The 21,432-nt window shown below is 37.0% G+C and overlaps 4 protein-coding genes across 5 annotated transcripts; 2 read left to right on the top strand and 2 right to left on the bottom strand.

Moving 5' to 3' along the window:
• Positions 1 to 87: 87 nt before the first annotated feature.
• On the top strand, positions 88 to 2,195 carry LOC105697230 (cyclin-C). Its single transcript, XM_012420363.2, has 5 exons — positions 88 to 398; positions 492 to 598; positions 896 to 1,102; positions 1,322 to 1,573; positions 1,663 to 2,195. Exons 1-5 carry the CDS (start codon positions 367 to 369, stop codon positions 1,863 to 1,865), a joined length of 801 nt encoding a protein of 266 aa, XP_012275786.1. The 5' UTR covers positions 88 to 366; the 3' UTR covers positions 1,866 to 2,195.
• A 41-nt stretch (positions 2,196 to 2,236) lies between these two features.
• Positions 2,237 to 4,620, bottom strand: LOC105697229 (general transcription factor IIH subunit 4). 2 transcript variants are annotated; one of them, XM_023434809.1, is made up of 7 exons: positions 3,808 to 4,620; positions 3,630 to 3,745; positions 3,311 to 3,516; positions 3,060 to 3,233; positions 2,886 to 2,972; positions 2,564 to 2,779; positions 2,237 to 2,491 (listed from the first exon to the last, which is right to left on the bottom strand). In XM_023434809.1, the coding sequence occupies exons 1-7, from the start codon at positions 4,361 to 4,363 to the stop codon at positions 2,407 to 2,409; spliced, it is 1,440 nt and encodes a 479-aa protein (XP_023290577.1). In that variant the 5' UTR covers positions 4,364 to 4,620; the 3' UTR covers positions 2,237 to 2,406. The 2 variants fall into 2 exon arrangements, with proteins under 2 accessions (XP_023290577.1, XP_012275782.1); XM_012420359.2 differs by having other exon boundaries at positions 2,241 to 2,491; positions 3,630 to 3,754; positions 3,832 to 4,618.
• Positions 4,621 to 5,926: 1,306 nt separating this feature from the next.
• On the bottom strand, positions 5,927 to 17,354 carry LOC105697297. Its single transcript, XM_023434806.1, has 12 exons — positions 17,090 to 17,354; positions 16,153 to 17,006; positions 15,898 to 16,074; positions 15,618 to 15,813; positions 15,028 to 15,526; positions 10,826 to 12,079; positions 10,190 to 10,747; positions 9,487 to 9,603; positions 8,022 to 8,111; positions 7,684 to 7,947; positions 7,284 to 7,455; positions 5,927 to 6,343 (listed from the first exon to the last, which is right to left on the bottom strand). The coding sequence occupies exons 1-12, from the start codon at positions 17,329 to 17,331 to the stop codon at positions 6,183 to 6,185; spliced, it is 4,584 nt and encodes a 1,527-aa protein (XP_023290574.1). The 5' UTR covers positions 17,332 to 17,354; the 3' UTR covers positions 5,927 to 6,182.
• Positions 17,355 to 17,778: 424 nt separating this feature from the next.
• Positions 17,779 to 19,493, top strand: LOC105697299 (cyclin-dependent kinases regulatory subunit). Its single transcript, XM_012420498.2, has 3 exons — positions 17,779 to 17,896; positions 18,276 to 18,403; positions 18,563 to 19,493. Exons 1-3 carry the CDS (start codon positions 17,841 to 17,843, stop codon positions 18,616 to 18,618), a joined length of 240 nt encoding a protein of 79 aa, XP_012275921.1. The 5' UTR covers positions 17,779 to 17,840; the 3' UTR covers positions 18,619 to 19,493.
• Positions 19,494 to 21,432: the final 1,939 nt, after the last annotated feature.

A 21,432-nucleotide genomic window follows, 5' to 3' on the forward strand; every position in this document is an offset into this window, starting at 1 on the left:
TTATTCCAGCTTCCGAAGACCTGTGCAAGATGGCACCACATCATTCTTCCCGATTCTTGTGCTAAACATATTAAACACGGTGTTGATTGAATTTCAAGGTTTGGTATCTCTGCTTTTTACTTCCAAGATCACTCGATTCTCTCTACTTTTTATGTTATATCTGCTATTGCACTGCGGAAAATGTACATACATACATACGTGTAAGCTGTAAACAGAGATGAGCTCTCTGCTGTAAAACTATTTTTGTGGACAGTGGCGTAACCAAGCGCCGCGGATTGAAACTATTTTGGGTACACGCATTTTAACCAAGCATTAGGCTTCTAGGAGACATTGAAATTCATCGATGATAGTTCAAATCGTTCAGATATGGCCGGAAATTTTTGGCAAAGTTCACATCAGTAAGTCACAACCACTGCAGTGTTTTTAGTATAGTAGATTGCGAGCAACGTTAACATCTGTTATACAATAAATAATTGATATTTATTTTCAAGTCAACAATGGCTACTGGATAAGCAAGACCTGATAAGGGAACGGCAACATGATCTTAATATCTTAAATGAAGAGGAGTACCAGAAGTTGTTCATCTTTTTCTCAAATTGTTAGTAACATTTGTAATATTATTAACTATCTTGCTTGATAAAGTATTGTTTAGAAATGATATCCTTTAACAGAGTTGTTTGAATAATAATTATTGTTATTTTACAAAATAATATTCAGTATTCCATTGTCTTTCCTTAAGTAATGAAAAAGTATTAGGAAGTATAATAACTACTTATGAAACAAATACATTAGATATTCTTTCATAACGATACAATTATTTTAAGTTTTGTAACTAATTGCGAATTTTAGATATATTTTTTATTACACTGCAGTATTAACCAAAGTTCTCTTACAGTGATACAAGTGCTAGGAGAACAGTTAAAATTAAGACAACAAGTGATAGCTACAGCAACGGTTTATTTTAAAAGATTTTATGCTCGCAATAGCTTAAAATGTATCGATCCACTGCTTTTAGCACCAACATCTGTATTCCTTGCTTCAAAAGTAGAAGAATTTGGAGTTATTTCCAATACTAGGTTAATTACTACTTGTCAAACTGTAGGTACGTATAATTTCATGTAAAAATGAATTTCTACAAAGTATACATGATTTAAGTTAATATGATATTATTCTGTTATAGCAATGAAAAATCTTTATTGAAAATTAAACGCTTGAAATATAGCAATTCACTTTAATAATGAATATTGTCTGTTACAGTGTTTAGGTTTGAATTTTATACAATGATATCTGGAATCATAAAAATATACATTTTTTGTTACAGTTAAAAACAAATTCAATTATGCGTATTCTCAAGAATTCCCTTACCGTACAAATCACATTTTAGAATGTGAATTTTATTTGTTGGAACATTTGGATTGTTGCCTAATTGTTTATCAACCATATCGACCATTACTAACACTTATTCAAGATATTGGACCTGATGATCAGTTACTTACTTTAGCATGGCGTATTATTAATGATAGTTTACGAACTGATGTATGCTTACTTTACCCTCCCTATCAAATAGCTATTGGTAAGATTTTACATTGTGATTCATATAATACATTTTGTTATATGTCGTGTATGGCTAATAATTTTTTTAATCAATTTAAATTTCAACAGGATGTTTGCAAATAGCATGTGTCATACTGCAAAAGGACTTGAAATCATGGTTTGCCGAACTAAATGCAGACATGGAAAAAATCCAAGAAATTGCGCGTTACATAATAAATTTATATGAATTGTGGAAAGCCTATGATGAGAAAAAGGAGATTCAAGGACTATTGGCTAAAATGCCAAAACCGAAAGCAGCTCCACAGCGCTGACATCAGCCCTCCAGTACAGTACCCAATCTTTGGGAATGACTCAATGAATTCTAATTATTTATATATCAATTCTTACTATAACATATTCAACGTAAGACTGCAACAAACTATAAGACTTCGGTAGAAGTTTAGAATCCTACATGTGAATTGTGAAAACTGTTAGTTAATGTTCAATCATGAATTTGTAGTTTAACTAAAGTTTCACATCAAAGCTAAACTTTTGCTTGTTCCTTTACGAAAAAACAAACTAGGAATTTGCAAGAACGGAATATTTAAAACATAAACGTAAAATTTTAGAAAATTTAGATAAATAAATGATTAAAACAAAAACCAAAGAATTTATTATTTCCATGCAAAAAATCGAAGTGAAATAGTCACGTTATCAAATATTGCTTTATTGTAAAATACAGTCTTGGATATTTATCTGTTAATAGTAAAAAAAATCGAATTACAATACGAATAATAACTGATACAGAGACAGTTATGGGAGGATTTTGAATATTCTTACATATATTTACGACAATTCTTAGTGAATGATGTATTAGGAACTCGATCCTTTTGAATATCTTTTCCAGAACTTCCTCACATCATCATGTCCTGCCTTTGTTACGACCATGGTTCGCTTCCTTCTCAAGAGTAAAAAGAAAAGGTATTAGTATCTTCAACATATTTTTTTTATATTTTTCTATATCATGTACCTTTCACTTTGCCAAATGAGGACCCCTGTTGAAAGAGCGTGATCTCGGAGTACCTCAAAATCTGCTTGAGAAAGAAATTGACTGTACAACACCCCTTCACTGAATATAAATCTGTTTCTTTCATTTTCCCACAGTTTAATTTGGTCTACAATTGTTGGTGGCAATAACTGAGATCCTGCCTCGATCACCTTACTATGGGCATGCTGCTGTAAATAACTGTTATATAACATAATGCGAATTAACACTGATGAGTAATTGATATTTGTAGAATGTTCAATATATGTTTATATTATACAGGATAAATCAAATGTACTGAACCTACCCAATTATTTGCGAAGCAGTTATACCGCTCTTTAATGCTTGGCGTACAGAGTCTCTAGTTAGTATCGATACCACTAAATTTGGAAATCTATGGAAAGAAGTAGATATTTACCTGGTTAGCATGACACAAATTGAAGAAAGTTGTTTATGTTAATGTAGATAAAGAAAATATTACCTGTACAACATTTCGCAAAAAAGTCCAAGTAGTGCTACTTGTAAATTTGAGTTTGTGTACGCATAGACTCTATAATTTGTTTCAACTACAATGTACCCATCCTTATTTAAGTCTTTTGTTAATGGTTTATTTTGTCCCGTTGCTATGTTAAGTGCTAGACGGGTGGGATAAAATCTGAAATGGATAAAAACTATCGTAGTTATAATTGTAAAAAATGATATTATTTAAATATTCTTTATCTATTTATTTACCTTCCTGCTTTTCGTTTGCGTTGGTAAACTAGGCCAAATTCTCTCAAATGTTGTAAAAATGTTAGAAGGCCTTCTGACATACCTTCCGTACTATAATCTTTACCAAGAGTCGAGAAGTTTAATTGAAAGAGAAAAGTAAGACACTCTACCAAATCGAGGCCTCTAGCTTCTATTGTATCTAAGTATTGAAGAATAAAATACCATACCTAAAATTCATTGTTACTTGTTAAATGAAGTATTATATAAAAGAAAGAGTCAGTTCAAAAATTAAATTAAACTAAAAAATACAGTTAAAGCGTAATATCAAACTTTTACGTACTTGTGAAGCCGTATCTAGTAACAAAAACTGAAAACCGGCTTGGGTGATCACTGGACTACCGTCTTCCTCGTCACGTTTCATGAGGCCAGCATGTAATAAAATTCTAACAGCATCGGCTGATATGCCTGCACAGAATAATACAAATATAATGTAATTTAAAATTGTACTCTACGAATACAACGTATCTCGTTATATTTCTTACCTTCTTGTTGTTGGGAACCAACCATATAATGAAGGACACATTCCCACCTTTCTAGTGCATAAGAATCCAGAAAAGCAACATCCCTGGGTTTGCTATCAGTTTCTAATTGATTCGACATGGTCCATGGCTTTCCGCCACCCAGTAAAACTATTTTCAGATTTTTCTTAAAGGTCGGTTTTAGAATCCATCCAGGAAGACCTCCTGGTATAGAAGTTTCCTTCCACACATTCAGTTCATTTAGGATTTGAACGACTTTCTGATGTTCTTCGGAGTGAAGTTTCGAGCACCAGGAAGCAATTACTGCTTGCGGCACTGGTTGTTCGACAAACAATAACCTCATCACGTAATGCCTCGCTATTTCCGGCAATTCTCGAAAAACAGCCAGACATATCGGCGGACTGTGATAGAATTTATTTAATACTTCCGGAGGCCGTAATTTTAAGTACTCGTGAAGATCCTTGCACTGTAGCCCAGAAGGACGAAGTAAATTCTTACCGCTTATTGTACTTGCATTTGCATTTGTATTTGACATTTCCTATCTAATGAAACCTTAATCTCACTGTATCTGAATAAATTTATAGCATTTGTGAATAATATAAAATCTTTTAACGCGAAGAGTTATAACATTGCGCCGAGTTTTCAAAGCTCAGCGAAGCCGGTCAAGAAATCCTCGACAAAGAATTCAAACGTTTCTATAGAAACTCAAAAGAATATTTAAATTTGATGCTACATAATTAGTTTGTTATTTAACCGATGGTCGCGCTGTAATCGAACTCCGTCCATGACCAGAGATGTGTTGGGAGATTGCTCACGGGCAGGATCGTGTGATCGCATCCTGTGCTGCCCTCTGCGGCACTCTCCGGCACTCTGCGGCAACTCTACGGCACTCTCCGACACTCTCAGGCACTCTGCGGCAACTCTCCGGCACTCTCCGGCACTCTCCGGCACTCTCAGACAACTCTCCGACACTTTACGGCAATTTTCCGGCACTCTCCGGCAACTCTACGGCGCTCTCCGGCACTGTCCAACAACTCCCCGGCACTCTGCGGCACTCTCCGGCACTCTCCGGCACTCTGCGGCACTCTGCGGCACTCTGCGGCACTCTTCGGCACTCTCCGGCACTCTCCGGCACTCTACTGCACTTAACAACACGCAACGGCACTGTTCGGCCTTCGATAAGGCTCGAAAACACTTGAAAAACGCGCGAAAAAAATCGATAACCCTCGACAACGCTCGAAAATGCTCTGAAAGTGACGCGTGCCCCAAAGCTCCGCATCACGTCAACTTCGAGGCAACAATTTACTTAATAGTAGTAGATAACTAGATAAAGTCAAATGGAGCGTCACGAGTGTTCGTCCCTTACCATCAAAAGCGAGCAGTATCGGTAAGCGTAGGTAAGCCACCACCGTCAACTGCCGCATGGTATTACCATCACGAGTACATGAGCCACCAACGGTGACTGGTAGATGGTACCGCCATCGCGAGTGCGCGAGCCCCTACCAGAATTTCGTTGCACCGCCCTTAGGGGCAAAAAACGGTGAAAGCTAACGTACGAAAGCAGAGGGCAGCACAGGATGCGATCCACGATCCTGCCCGTGAGCAATCTCTCAATTCATCTCTGCCATGACGAGTCCCATGCAGTTTGTCCTTGTCTTTAGTCTCCATGGGCGGTAATTTTGAACTTAGAATCGGATTACTTCTTAATTGAATTTAATACGTTATTAAATAGTCTCTAAACTATTTATTATATATAAATTTTTATTTTGAATGGGTTAGCCACATTCAGATGTCAGCTAGCAGACACGGTGATGCGATGATTGCAGAAATATTTACACTAAAAATCCCTTGCTTTAAAGGGGACCTCACTGAGCAACAAGAGATAATGTATCGATGAGAAAAGATGAAACCAAATAATGTCATAAATAAATGTTATCAAAATCTCTTGAAGAACATAACTTTTACCAAATACCGTAGTTATAAAATTGAGAGGGAATTTATGTACATGTACAGACATTGAAGTTCTGAGTAGACGTTAGACTGTATACCGTCAGACACGCTACAAAAATAGATATAGATATAATAACTGTACATAGAATGACGTTTCCCAATAAATTCCTATTCTAGACCAATGTAAGAAATTCTGCTTACAAATATTCTGCTGAGTTGCTTATTTTAGTAACTGGTACATCTCACCGCTCGCTCATTTTACCAACGCTACGAATGCATTTTCTATTCTTATCGGTAGACTAAGTTAACGACAAGGTTTACTGAACATACATATAAATGCATGGATGAAACGTATCAATAAGGACGATGTTTATCAGAGAATAGATCCACACCGTAGAAATCGGTTAACGTTTGCTTTTGCAATTTCGTTCATGAATTTCCACTCGATCGGGATTGAACGTCCTTCCGCAACGCTTGCAAGGAACAAGCTGATCCAAATGAGAACGCCAGCTAGCTTCAGCCATTGCATCCAAATCTATTGCAGCGGTTCCTTCAATTGAGTTCCCTGGAATGAATAATTCCTTTATCAGTGACAAGACTTTCGTTAATTGTCTCCTCAGTACCCAATTACACCGTCGCTGTCCTCGGTTAACTACATTTTACAAAACTTCATAGGAACGTTTGGAAATCGAATTTATTCTTAAATTTATGTTCTACCGACAGAAATTTCCGTATGAAAGGACAATTACATAGAGCAACTTGAAGGACATTGTTAAACAGCTGAACCGATGAGACCACAATTTATCCTCGACTAGGCGCATTCAATCGATGGCATGTGTCGTGTTGACCTTCCGATTAGCAATGGCGATAAACGAAATGGAAATGGAAATAATGACTCGATAGGCCACAAGTTCCGAGTTTCACGCAACCGATTCCTAGGATCCACACACGTCGCCTTTTGATCTTCTCTTTTCTCCGGCTAGCAGAATTGACGAACTGCAACACTTGCAGGCACGACAATGCGAGCTCGTGGTCAAGTAGTCACGTCATGCGTTTCCCTCCAGAGCGCTTTCCACCAAATCGATTCTAAAGGGCATTCACCCTTAAACACGTTGCACAGATGGCAGATAAGAGCACGACACATGAATATTTCATTGATTTCAGGGCAACAGGAATTAACTTGAAAGACAGAGAATAGCACTCATGATACGAGGTAATTGCAAATATGTAATAAATTCAAGACTCTGGGAACTGGTGCTGACATTTCCAACGAAGGTAATTCGAGATAAAAATAAAAGAATTAGGAGTTTAGAAAAGTATCAGAAGTTATTTGAAACTTTTATTATGGTACTATTTCCTGCAGATGAAAATAATCCTTCAGAAGAAATATAAGAGCGAATTCATCTCTTTTGCAAATGGAAACTTGACATGAAATAACGTAATCACTCGTTTACGAATTTAATTATAACCGTATTGTTAGTATATCTTGAATTGTTGATACTCACAGATATAAATCAAATCTGGCTTTCTGGGCTCGTTCCGCCTTTGATTCGGCGGCAGTTTCTCGTTCTCCAAATGCCATTTTTTCAAACATTGTGGTTCATGTATAGTAATACTTATGGATCCGAAGTCTCTACCGCATATGTAACACGTTAAGGTTTTTCGTTGCATGATTCCCTAAAAAGAAAAAAGGAAACACTATTACTCGAGTAAAAACATTATTTATTATCCTATATGAATTGCATAGATTTTCCAAATCCTTCTACAATTTATAAAAATTCTATCCAGGACGTCCCATAAATCGCAGGATTAGAAACGTACAAATAATGCTACATATTATATTTATACGTGTCATGAAGTTATACAACAAAAAAAAATTATATTGTTTCTTCAACAACGACTCACCTTCTCTGAACTCTTTTGCGATCTTCCGTTGGACCCCGCGAAGCTTTTCTCACTTTCAAAAATTCCCTTTTCTTGTCGACTTGCAAAAGTGGTGTCACGTGTAGCGTTTGATCGCTTTATACATTGAGGCTCGTGGATTTTAATGCTTCTCGTGCCAAAATTCCTGCCACATATTTGACATGGAATTGTGTTAGGCCCAACATTGACCGGCCAGGAAGATTTCCCCACAGTTTCGGACCTCTCAGTCTTTTCCCCTTCTGAATTCTTAAACATTGCATGCGTGCTCGTTAATCGATAATAATAAAGGAATTAGGCGGTCTTGTATACATGTACCGTACTTTAGGGGTCGCTTTACAGCTCCTTTCGTGTACGGGATGACGATCTGGCAAAAACGTCCTTCCGCATTTTGAACATGGTACCAGCTGCGCCTAAATATAAAAATATATTTCATTTTAAGTTCCTTGTAAATTTTGCAATTCGAGTAAATTAGAAAACCAACCCTGTCAAAGGATAGACTAGATCTATGTACAAGAGAGATTAATAACATACACGTTTAAACCTTTTTCTACATATCTCTATCAGTCTTATCTATCAGTTCAGAAGAGTGATAATTACTCAAATTGATATTAAGCTTTGGGAATACGAAATTAATTTTAACACTAACGATGCATTGTAACGTGCAGCTTGTGTGCCACGTTGTTGCAATGCGATTTATCAAGCTGGTGTAAGAATTCACTAAGGAATAAGCTTCCACGTTGAACTCTTATACAGGTCGGAATCTGGAGCACAGAATAACACCCAACTCGCGCGTAAAAATACTTTAACTTATCACGAAGTCTTTGATGCATTTTCATTCTACATTAGAAACCTGACGTCAAAAGTGTCCTCAATATACTTCGAGCAATAACCAAGACCTGGAAGCTTGTTTAGAATTTTTCTCAAAGCTCGCGAAGGCTTTGAGACTCGAATCTCGGTCGACCTACTAACAATTATCAAAGATATATTTAATGTCGACCGTGGCATAAATTTAGCTCGAGTTCCTCTGTAAATCTGTTCCTAGGTCTATCTCATATTAAAAAAAAATAATAATTTCCAGGTTGATCAAAGACTGGTTTCCGGGAAAAATTAAAAAAATCTCAAATGAACTAGTCTCGAAGGCTGGTGTTATTATTATGAACGAAATGGTGGTACAAGATGCGATTCGTTCTTGAAATTAACAATGTCACAAATCAAGGTATTTTAAAGGGCAATTCGGGTTCTCAACCTCGCCTTCGACCTCTTTGCTATCGTCGAAGGTAGACGTAGTTTCCGTCACGAAACGCAATTGCGTTTATGCGCGATTCCCTTCCGCGATCGATCGAACGCAAAGCCATGACACACCTGCATTCCCCAATGTCACGCACTTGAACTTGCAAAGCAGCTTTTTACGCTTTCAATACGATCGTTATAAAACAGTACATAGATAGTGTTATCTTATTAAAATAAGAGGTCACTCTTAGAGTGGCATTGTAACTCCCGCCTGGAATTAAAGTCGCATCTCTTTAGCTGAACCATTTTTAATAATTCCCCACGGATTGTCAAAGTCACTACGCTTATTGCACCAATCGAAACATTTTTTTAAAATGCGAAATTAGATATTATCGATATGTCCGGTGAAATTGAAGGTCCCCAAGCAGCTTTAGAGATCGAATAAATGAACTCTACGTGAATGGAGTTGAAAAGGTATTTTTCAACGTAAATATACCTTTGGTTGGGGCAGTATAAAGACTTCGATTTACAAGATTATTGTATTAATTATTGCACCTGACTTTGCTCCCATGCAACAGAATTCCAATCCTGGTGGTCCAGAGGGATGCTCGGTTTTCGCGGTAAAGAGCGCCTTTGCGAAGGGTCCAGAGAATTATTTTCCCGCTCCCATTTCTGCAAAGACGTTCACCATTAGTCTCGCACCAGGGAACAAAAAACAACGGATGCATCGGTTCCTTTTTTGTCATTCGCTTTAGAGTACCCATGATGTAATACGTTGCGTGGACGAAAGAGTTACTCTCAAGGATGAAGTCGACGCATGGAACCGACTCATGTTCCGCGATGAACATAATCACGTAATCAATCTCCATATGGAGTAGATGTATGACTAATCTTTCGATTAAGCGAGCGTCAAAATAAACGAATTCGTGCACGCTCAATCGGAATCATTATACAGTCCCGAGACTTAAAAACATTCAATAAAAGGCGTTTTGTAATTAAGTTATTATAAAAAAAAAATTAGATTCCAAGGAAGTGTCTACACAAGACGTAATGAATTTGACGTAAGATATATTATAAAGTATAAGAAAATGATAGAGCGTCTAAGTGCATGGGCCTCAGAAAAAAAAAACTGAGCGCTACGTCTCTTTACTTTAAGCATTTAATAATATATACGATTACTATAATTGATATGTGATATAACATATGACGATTGTGGAATTTACTTCGTTCAGGCCGATCTCGTGAAGTCTGGACTCACCTGCAGACATTTAGGCTCATGAATAGGAAAACTAGTCGAGCCGAATTGCCGACCGCAGATATAACAAACGACAGTCCTGGGTTTTCTTTTCCCAGGGGAGACTCTTCGAGTCCACGTCCGGTTATCGGTGCGTGATTCTCCAAGAGGACTTCCGGTCTCGGGAGACCTTGGCTTCCGGTCCCCAGAGGCTGATTCTTCCTCGGGTTTCCCTTTCACCTTTTCGCTGCGAAAATTGAGGGCTACGGGTTTCTGAACGGTCTTCGGCACGGCGAATTTCGGGGTCGTCTTGTACGTCTCTTTCTCTTGAACTCTCCTGGGTAACGCGGTTTTAGGGTGACTGTGAAAACGCTCGGGTTGGTCGGGTCTTCCACAGGTTTTGCAGGGTTCCGGAGCGCTTTCGACGGTGCTGGTGAAGAGCTCCACGTCGCTCGAGATGGCTGCCTTCGAGTTCTTCCTCTTGAGGGAGGTCAGGGATGAGATCTCTCCCGCAGGAGTCAGACTGGTCTTGTTCCCGTTGTTATTGTCGTCGAGTCTTCGGGACTCTGGATCGTTTGTCCTCTGTGGATCAAGGAAGCCATTGCGAGGATTTACCTAACCGACTCTTGACAAACAGTCCTGAGAGTTCCCTAGACTTACCTTGGTCGATCCATTTCTGGGATTCGTTGGGGTGCGTCTGATGGATCCACTCGGGGGACTCGTCGGGATCATCTTCGATCTGTCTTTTGAATTTTCCGAGGTCGTTCTCGGGGACTCGTTCTTACCGATTGATCCATGCGTCATAGAACGGTCCTTCGCGTTGATAGAATTAGCTTTCATCCTAGGGTTTGCTTTGGCGCGCCTCTTCGCGATGGGTCGACTCAACGAGATGTCCACGATGGTCGACTCCAAATCCGTAGGAGGCTCGAAACTCTGTCGTTTCTGCCGAGCTAGTGACTGCACTCCGAGACTGGTTCTGGTGTTGCCATCTTGGTTCACCAAACTCGTTCTCTTTGACTCATCCGGAAGATTCGTCAGAACAGTACTTATGGAGCAATCTGGAGAACATAGAGAGCCATCCTGGGAGCTCACGGGATGTATTTTCTTCAGGTCGCCGTGAGAATTCCCCGGAATTACCTTCGCGGACCGATCTGGAGAACTACCGGTGCTGGTCCTGGTCGACTCGTCCTGGGAATTGACGACACTTATCCTACTCGACCCATCTCTGACGTTCGCCAGGCTCAGCCTTGAACCTCGTCGCTTCTCAAGCGGTCGATCGGACGGAATCTCCGGATCACACACCTCCCATTCTATTCTAGGCTCGAAACTTTGACATTTCCTGCGCGCCAACGACAACCCACCCTGGTTCACCCTTGAAGAGTTCGCTAGATTCTTCCTCGTGGAGCCATCCGAGGAACTTCCCGAGCTCGTTTTCGCAGACCTATCTTCGGGGCTCACCGCGCTGATTCTCGTTGACACGTTCCCCTGATTCCTCGAGTTCGTTTTCACCTGCTGACTGTTTAGCGCGTTCGCCAGCCTGCTTCTCGAATGTCTCCTCCCAGTCGGTGATCCTGATGCAAGTTCCCCGTTACACAGTTCCGAGTCCGTCAAAGGCTCGAAACTTTGACGTTTCTGTCGCACGAGCAACAATACCCCCGTGCTCGCGTTCTTCGTTGCAGCTGCAACTGCAGTCGATATCGAACGTCGCTGATGGTCTCCTATAGGGACGCTCCTACGACGCTTTGTCAAGGCCATTATGTTCGACCTGTCGACGCCTTTGTGACGGATTCGAGTCATCAGCAGTTCCTTGCTCAGGAGGGACATGTCGAGCTTGTTCACCAGCTTCGGGTCCAGCACGCTGGGCTTCTCCAGATTCGCAGTCTTTGGTCTTTCGTTCTCGCCCAAGATCGGCTTCTTCACTTTCGGGGGCCAGGTTCCCGTGTTCGTTGCCGATCTTGACTTTCCCCTGGCATTCGGATCCGATTTTCCTGGACAGAAGAACTTATTGCGAATTTACCACAGCGATGAATCGCTCACAAGAGCTGGACGATTTCCTCTTAATCCTTTAGCGATAAATTAAATTTATATTTAGTGCGGATAAAGGATAAGGAAATCTTCCTTAGTTTTGCGACAAACCACTTGATTTGAATAAATAGTAAGCTATGCGCGAACAATTACTTATGCCACTCAATGCCTACACTAAGAGAAGAATTTCTTTGATTTTATGCTACAGTTCATTAACTTCCATTCAAAGAAATAATTTCCTTGAAAGAAAAATCGTTTTTTTTTCTCAGCGCGTGTACGCGATGTATCAATATCTATAGTGTGCACAATGTGATAAATTCGAGTAAGACGCATTATTTTTTACACATTGTCCGGAATGTATACATATTTAATTTTCAATTAAACGGTCACAGGTTAATAAAATTAAAACGAGGTAAAAAGTCACCCTCGTGCGTGAACAACGGCTGAAAAAAAAGACAAAAAAAAGATTTTTGCTGGGATCACGCGACTCACCATCTAAGTTCTCCTCGTTTCCCTCCAAACTCTTCAAGTTATCTTTGATTATCAGAAACGTCTTTTCGGAAAGAAATTCCGAAGAGCTCTTTTTCCACTTCATGACGTCTCGTTACCTTATCATGAATTTACGTGTCCCCAAAGTCGATCGTGCGAGCACATGATAATACTCCCTAAATGATAGATACGTTATTTACACGACATCCTTGATGTTGCGGTTCAAAGAAACGTCATGTGAAATGTCCACCCGATTCGGTCGAATTTCGACGTTTCCGCGCGTTATAATTTTCGGTTTATCAAAATTGCTATTGAGCGAGGACATGTTTGCAGTTATCGTTTCTGAACAACTGTTAGGGAAGGCCTTTTTTCGAAAACATCGCGTCCGAATTGTGAAAAATTTTTCCAAGTTTCGACCGGGTCTCGTGTTCACGCAAGGCTTGCTAAGCCTCGCTCCGTTTATTTTCAAGAGTCCGTTTGATTTATCTATTTTTATTCATTTTATTTAATTCTGTTCCCACTATATGCACATACAAAGACTCTCAATTAATCTTTTATATAAAGTATATCACTTCATACAAAAATTCAATGTATACGATGATTTAGCCAAACATCGTTAAGGGAACATTTATTTACTTCCCAACTTCAACGGAGACCGGGTAGAGAAGAATTTTCGTTTTATAAAATATATATATGTATAAACGAAAATAAAAACAGTATCCTGCCACACCCACGTCTTTCATGCATTCTCACACAATGCTTACTAAACTTTGTAATTACACTTTTTCTCATCAACTTGGATCCGTTTTCTCCTTTTTTTTTTTTTTTTTTTAATAATTTCGTCGTCAGATTCAACACTTATGCATAGGACTCTTTTTACTTGCGAATCTAACAAATTATTATTTGTATTAACTATACGTTTATGAAATTAATTATACGAGTCATATTAAGAAAAACAAATAGAAAACATCCAAACCACATTGATAACATCGTGGGTTTTCATTGACAAACTGGTCCGGGACCTTTTACAAAATTTCTTCAACTTTTTCCGATCCTTTCAGTGTACAAATAAATGAGATAATACATGTATACTAGATTGCAAAACCACACAGTGATTAGAAGTTCGTAAGGGCGACTGTATGTTTTTTATTTTATGTAATTAACTTCGTTTAGAAATTGAAGAAGTCAAGTAGAACCGCTTCTCTGTCTGGCGTCGAGTAGCAAGGAGTACTGAGCATCGTTTTACCTTGCCATTGGGTTCGTATAGTTTCAGGCCTGTAGAGTTTCGCTTTCTCTCTATGGCTGAGTGAGAATACAGGTGGTGGAGAAAATCGATCCAACGACCACTGTTAACTATAATTTTCGTAATACACCCTGGTGGTGTCATACATGCACAGTAGGTGCATCACGAATTACGATAGCATAAACCCGCTAAAATGTCTAATTTTGCTTGTACCACTACATTACTAAAACAAAAATATTGAATCGATGTCAAAAAATTCGATATTTTAGAAAAAGTATATATATAGATTTTACAAACTAGAAATTATTGTATCTCTTATGTGCAATTAGTATTTGATACGTCGCATTCCTGTAATATTTATGGACATGCATGGCAATTAACCAAGGCCATACAAAATGGAAAATTGTCATGTGCGTGATAGTAGACCGTTTGATTCCCGCTACCTCTTAACAGTTATCTATTAACTATCGATTATATACGCTTTTATTCGCCCTGGAGTTGTTCTGCGTGCTCGTGTCATTGCGCGACAAAGAATACGCAACAATGAGATAAAACGATTACGCAGCGTAAAATCTATCGTATTGAGTAATGAAGATAATTTCCTCACAATAACTTTCGCTTTTTATTATCTGAAGTGCGACGCAATGTACTATATGTAACATGTGGGCCCATGATAGGAAAGTACGTTTCAAAAGCAAGGAATTTGACGTATCTTATTTTATTACAATTTATCGTTATAGCGTCACTTTAGACAATTTTCTTTTATAATTTTAAGTTAACATTTTTCTTTATATACTTATATATATGTACAAAATATAAATACCTTAACGACGGTATCGGTATCGTTTAAAATGAAACCACAATTGAAATATATTGTTGTGAAACTGACACCTGAAACCACGCTTGTATGAGTATTCCCATTCTCTGTTAACAATTTTGAATGCAATGTCTTCGTATGGTGGTCCTGCATGAAATCGAAGGATGGCAAAATCTTTATTATCAGCACATGGTGTCTGAAATAAAAAAATGTTTTCACGTTGGTATGTAAAAGAATATTTAGTTAAGTATCTTTTATTCTTGTGCTGTTAAAATCTTAAGTTCTTACCAAAAAATATTCTGGCGTTGTATTTTTGTCAATGAGATCCGGATAGAAGATATTGAATTTATATCCCTGCACAATTTTGGGAGGCGGATTGTCCATATCGTAATGAGTTTGATTGTATTTATTCCATTCAAAACCTGTATGAACCCTGTTGAAATATCTAGGTTTTCGAGGTCTATATTTGTCAGACCACAGGTAAATTTGTGCTTCCAAAGACGATTCGACACTGAATTGTGCTTCATCCGAACCCATATTCTTACGCGCCTCTCTGTGCATTGCTTGTTCTTCTGAAGTCATTACGCTCTGTACTTTGCGTCCAGTACTGAGAACTTGATTTCTTGCGTATTCCAGCCGCTGCGTATCATCTTCCTCTAAAGTTACAATTGTACCTGGCTCCAAATCAGATGATAGTAAATACTTTGGTGAATAACCACCCGTTTCATATTCACAGAAAGACTCGGACAACAATTCTTCGGCTGTATTTTTGTTCTCTCTCTCTTCACTAAAAGCAAAGTAAATATTATTGAATCATAGAATGTTAAAAGCAAAATATTTTTATGTAAATTTATATCTTATCAAATGCTTATTCTTACTCAGATTGACTTTCTTCACTTTTTTCATGAGCCGTAGTTATGGATTCCTCCTGCTTTGCAGAATGTTCACTAGCAGCCTGAGAATCTTCTGCTTCACTTTCGGTTCTAGCGACACCTTGTTCTGCTATTAGTACTTCTAATTTTTTGCGCAAATTTTCTTGATGTCGATCTCTAAGCCGAGCCCTTGCCATATGAGCTGAAATCCAAAATATATGTTTAAAATTTGCAATTCTTATTTACAAACTTGAACAATTAATATAATTTATACTGAAATAAGTACCTTTCAATTGAGATAAAAGGCTTTCCCAGTATCCGATATCTACACCTTCCGGTTTGCCAGAAATTTTGGATTCAATTTCTATTTGTAAAAGTTCTAATTGTGATGCAGTCTTGCCTTTAAAAACAGTAGTCACATCTTTAGCTACAGATTCATGAATCCCTTCTCTTCGTCCAACCGCTAAAAATAAATACGTATTAAATAATTGATACATTATTTTTGGATACATATCATACAGTAATATCAAACACAACTTACCAACTTCGTACTCCGATCTTTCCAACTTTCTCAGTTTATGTAATTCATCTTCAACAATGACTGTAATGTCATTCCAATAATCTAAATTTTTACCACGTTCCAGTTCTTTGTAAACTTTTATATCTTCTATAAGATCTTCTAAATCCTTCACTTGTAGTCCCCTTAAATAAGTATAAGGTTCATGCATTTCTACTGCATCTACTTCTTCTTCTGCGCTAATGTATTTTGCCAAAAGATCAATGGGTTTTGCTCGACCATCTTGAATTCTAATTCGTGATCTTAATCTCGCCTGTTCGAGGTGGAACTGATCTTCCTGTCGGGCCCATTGCTCCAACTGTGCGGCTTCTTTTCCTCTTTGTAAAAGGGTCATTTCTTCTTCCCTTTGTTGCCTTTCCAACTCACGTTCTTGTCGTCTTTTCTTAACTTTTTCTAATTCTCTCCTATTTTCTTCTTGTTTATATCTATTTCTAGTTTCAAGTGCTTCTCTACTAACTCCGAGTAAACCTTCCTTCTCAAGTTTCTTTGACCAAACAAATGTGGACAATAAATTCCCATCACCAAATGGATTATCTGTATTGGTATAATGTAAGTAATCATTATCCCATCCCATTCTTTCTTTACGTTTACGTTCCTTGGCCTCTTTTTTCTTTAAACGCCGTAGTCTTTTCTCTTCTGGTGTTTCAGTTATTTTCAATATTTCTTTTTGCCGCTTACGTTCCTCAATTTGTTTCTTTCGTTGTTTCTGCAGTTTCTCCAATAATTTTGTAGAATTAGACGAAGAATTCGATGACGAAGATTCTTCTGAGGAATCAGAGGATGATGACGAAGACGAAGATGAAGACGATGACGACGATCTGTATTTAACATGATTAAATATTAGTTTGAATGTATCTAATGAAATTAACAATGAAATGATAAAAAGCAAATATATATTTACCTCTTTCTACTCTTATGCTTGGAAGACTTTTTACGAGAGGAAGACTCTGAGGTATCTCGTTGTTTTTTCTTCTTTTTTTGAACACCCTTTTTCAATGATTTAGGTCTATTTTTTGACGATTTAGAATGACGTTCTTTACTGTCACTTCTACTGTTGTGTTTCAATTTTTCATCTCGTTTGCGATGATGCTTGTAATTCGCACTCGACTCCTTACCATCGTACTTGGCTACAACTTTTTCCATCTTGCAGAAAAATGTTACATTTAGAAATATCCAGCACAACGTATTTACGACGCTATGCGAGACATAACCTTAAATTACACAGCTCCAAACGCCATCTTGATTTCTACTGCTTTCTATTTCAGACAGCTGATATATCTACTACCATCGACTTGATGTAATTTATAAGTCACTATTTTAAAATACGGAGGACATTTTTCTTAAATAAAATGTTGATAATTTAATTGCACTAGCGACTAAAAATATTAGAAGTTATATTTTAGATGATTTTGGTTGATTCAATTAAGAAGTGTACTGGGCCACCTGAAATGTGCAACATTATAGTCGCTCAACGATTCTCGTATTGATCCCCCTACTCCTTCCCAGAACGACATCCGTTAGATTTTAAATTCGGTAGCGTACATACGTCTCGCACAAGGTTTTTCGAAAATTTTTGAAGGGCTCAAAGTGCTTTACCAACGTGTATCGGTGTCTTTTCTTGTGGATCTGTGATAAATAAAAGACACAGCATTATGCCACATGAGATTTATTACTCTGAAAAGTATTACGACGATAAATACGAGTACAGGTTTGTTTCAATCTGGTGGTGAGGTCGACCCTTTTGTTTGGATGCTGTGATGGTTGTAGGCTATGATACGTAATTTCGTTGGCATGGTTTTAACCGTAGTTTAACGCTAACATACTCATAAATATATCGAATTGTTTTAACTTTTTTTTATTGCGTAAAGGCGCGAGAAAGAAATTGCGTGTATTATAGTTTATGGTCCCATCCTTTTATAATTAGTTTTATTGTATTAAAAGAAGTATTACATTCAATAACATCTGCTTTTTTTAAATGTTGAATAAGGAATTACTCTACCGAGTTTCCTATTTCAACATCTTTCAAAGAATTTATACCGAAAGATGGTGTGATATAATTTTTTCAATTATATGGTCTTTTTCTCCAGGCATGTAGTTTTGCCAAAGGAAATGGCAAAATTGGTACCAAAAACCCATTTAATGTCGGAAGATGAATGGAGAGAAATTGGTGTTCAACAGAGTAAAGGATGGGTACACTACATGACTCATCAGCCAGGTATAAAATCATTAATTTTTTTAAAGTTATATTTTATTTCTTATTTGTTGTATTCCGAATTTAAGTGTTTCTGAATACCTTGTATTTAATCGTGTTTACGCTATGAAATATATCGATGTATTTGTACATATGATTAACACAAAATGTTCTTCTTTTCAGAACCACATATTTTATTATTTAAAAGGAAAATTACTACTCCACCACCTGAAAACTAATCTTCATGTAGCGCATGTTAGGAATGAAGCTCACCCTAAGATCATTGTTAATTTTAATTTTTAATAGAGGAGTTTGGTCATACAAGGTGATACTACTATCAATGCATTGATAATATATTGTGCAGATGTTTAGCGTTTGTTGAATAATTATGAAACGGAATCCTATGAAATACTCAGTTATTTTAATACGAGAGAAAGTTTTTGAAACTAACTAGGCTCCTCCAGTACCATTCCTGACTTGTCATTTGAAAATCACCAACAACATAGTGTGTATATATGTCTATAGAATAATTTAATACTTACTAGTATTTTCAAGATAGAGAGATAAAATCAAAGTGAATCTGTACCAATCATCATAAGGATCCTGATTTTCAGTTTACATTATGTCGCAGCATTGATCGTAATTAAATAGCTGTTACTGGAAAAATACGTTCTGCGATTGGTACATTCAATTTTGATCTGTTTCAATCAGTATTGATTAATTTGGTGTCTATAGTGAAAATACTAGTACAATGCGAAATTGTGGAAACACATACGTTATAAATTTAATTTTGAATGTTACTGTTAAATCTAATAGTCAATGTGTCTCCTGTCACGATGTGCCTACTGTCAAATTAATGTTAAGAAAGAAGTTTGTAATAAGAGTATAAAGTCATCTGTAAACAATTTATTTTTACTCTTTAAGTACTCTGCACTTTCATAGTGAGTTAATGTTTAAACGTACATTTGTCACGGCTTTAAATTTCTAATGATTGCCTCGTACACCATGTATTTACAGAGTTAAATAACTTCAATGTTTTGTTTTACTAAAATTATTACAGTTACACGTAACTATAAATTCAAGCAAAATAAATTTGTATTTTTCGTATACTGTGGTTATTATTACTTATACTGTTAATCGAAAATTGCGTCAATAGATTTATGCTTTTAATGATTCGGATTCTTGAACTTCCCCATCGAGTCCCCAGTAAATCATATTTATTTGTGTTTTAAACTTAACCGTCCTAAACTCATCTCTGTTTATCTTCCAAGGAATTTATGTACGTTTACAGTTGCGATTGAACATTAATGTATATTATTAAAAATGATCATTTACATAAAATATCTACACACACGGTATACCTAAATAATACTTGTATACAGGTACTTTATACAACAGAAAACAAACTCTGCGATTGGTTTCAAGTGTCTCATGGGACTATTAAAGCTTTTAAACTTTTTTTAAAATTTGCAGAATTCCACTGAGAGCAGTAAGTTGATTTTTTTGGGATACATCTTAAAAAGTCGAATCTCCACCACGTGTTAAAAAGTTTCAGCTTGTATAACGTCCATTTGCACCTCTATCTCAAGGATCTCTCGGTTCAGTTTTAGACTCAAGTTGATAAAGATAATAGATTGAAATTACGTATTAGCTTAGTAACATCGGCTATTTTATAAAGAATTCTTGTTTGTCTCATTCGCAGTCAAAAAGCTCAGTCGGCCAACAGATGGTATCATCACGCCCTCGGTTTTTTCCTCCTTTCCTTATATAGGCATCCCAATTAAGGGATAAGAATGTAGCCATGGTATGAAAAGTATTTCCACTCTGGGATGAATTTCTTAAAATAATGAAACCTGCGAATTTTCTGTTTATAATAATTTCCCACTGTGATAACGTTATCCTTTTAGCAACAACTTCCACGCGCAGATCACAATGTTGGTTCTAAGTTACCTGCAAGAATTTGGAGCATTCTAAATAAAATATCAATAGAGTGGAGCCAATTTAGACGAGAGAGAAAAAAAGTAACTGAAGTAACAGATTTGCCTAGGATTGGGTGGCACCATTCAACCCTTTAATTTTGTAGAAAAACACATGAGGCCTGAAAATAACAACGAACTTCCACTTTTATTTTTTTATAGCGTTGAATCATCAATTAAGTTACCTGTTATAGGAGAGCATTTAGAATTTAATTTTTCAACTTAGGTGTCAAATCACACTCAGGACACTTGTGTATATAAAGTGAATTACAAGGTTCGAATAACACGTACTGCAAACCAGTTCAAGCCGGTTAAGATCCACCTATAATAAAAACGCGCTTGAACAAAGCATGGTAATATTTTGTTTATTCAAAGAATACTTATTTAACTCAAATAGGCGCTTCTTCGGAATTATGACAATTTATTTGAGAGAAATCATTCTTCATCGAATGAAATCCCTTAACGAAATCTTTCTTTGGTGCTATTCAAAGAAGTATTTCTTTGGTTCAATGACATTTTTTTTCTCAGTGTAGGAAGTCTGAAATAATCTTCCCTTTTTTATTGTTTTAAACATTCTATTTGTGGGCTGTGCTAAAAACCGGCCATGAATTCCTTCGCATTTTACTGAAAAATTATTGCAATGCTTACTCATACTGTGTAAATAATTATATTCTCCCTTGCTCGCGAGTAACATCGTAAAGCCCTTTAAGCGAGGAAATTCATTTGATGAGAAAGAAATTCTACGTACATCATATTATACTGACTTAAATAATGAATGACTAGTACACATCATTCTTTCTTCGTAATTAATTCCTGCCAGAACTGACATATCGAATGTTTTACTTTTGCGTTTATAAATGTTACTTAAGAAGCATGAACTATGTGAACGACTACAGGAGAACCCGAAGATATTGTGAAAACATTCCATCAGTCATGAAATATTAAATAATCAATATAAAACATCAAATCGAATTTTAGTAACATCCTTCAGCTCGAAGAACCACTCCTGTTTTGCAGACATATACGTTTCAACATTATCTTTGTATTCCCTCGAGAAGATAAAATGACAATACCTCG

Source organism: Orussus abietinus, unplaced genomic scaffold, assembly GCF_000612105.2.
Source record: "Orussus abietinus isolate OABI.00-Male unplaced genomic scaffold, Oabi_2.0 scaffold110, whole genome shotgun sequence".
Classification (NCBI taxonomy): Eukaryota; Metazoa; Arthropoda; class Insecta; order Hymenoptera; family Orussidae; genus Orussus; species Orussus abietinus.

Coding starts and splice junctions, on each gene's coding strand:
- LOC105697299 (XM_012420498.2), top strand. CDS start 17,841: ATGCCACATGAGATTTATTACTCTGAAAAGTATTACGACGATAAATAC. Junction 17,897..18,275: donor GACGATAAATACGAGTACAG/GTTTGTTTCAAT, acceptor CTTTTTCTCCAG/GCATGTAGTTTTGCCAAAGG. Junction 18,404..18,562: donor CTACATGACTCATCAGCCAG/GTATAAAATCAT, acceptor TCTTCTTTTCAG/AACCACATATTTTATTATTT.
- LOC105697297 (XM_023434806.1), bottom strand. CDS start 17,331: ATGGAAAAAGTTGTAGCCAAGTACGATGGTAAGGAGTCGAGTGCGAAT. Junction 15,527..15,617: donor AGTGAAGAAAGTCAATCTGA/GTAAGAATAAGC, acceptor CTTTGCTTTTAG/TGAAGAGAGAGAGAACAAAA. Junction 7,456..7,683: donor CGCAAAAGAGTTCAGAGAAG/GTGAGTCGTTGT, acceptor TTTTCTTTTTAG/GGAATCATGCAACGAAAAAC.
- LOC105697230 (XM_012420363.2), top strand. CDS start 367: ATGGCCGGAAATTTTTGGCAAAGTTCACATCA. Junction 399..491: donor TTTTGGCAAAGTTCACATCA/GTAAGTCACAAC, acceptor TTTATTTTCAAG/TCAACAATGGCTACTGGATA. Junction 1,103..1,321: donor TACTACTTGTCAAACTGTAG/GTACGTATAATT, acceptor TTTTTGTTACAG/TTAAAAACAAATTCAATTAT.
- LOC105697229 (XM_023434809.1), bottom strand. CDS start 4,363: ATGTCAAATACAAATGCAAATGCAAGTACAATAAGCGGTAAGAATTTA. Junction 3,746..3,807: donor GAAATATAACGAGATACGTT/GTATTCGTAGAG, acceptor CAGGCATATCAG/CCGATGCTGTTAGAATTTTA. Junction 2,780..2,885: donor ACTGCTTCGCAAATAATTGG/GTAGGTTCAGTA, acceptor GTTATATAACAG/TTATTTACAGCAGCATGCCC.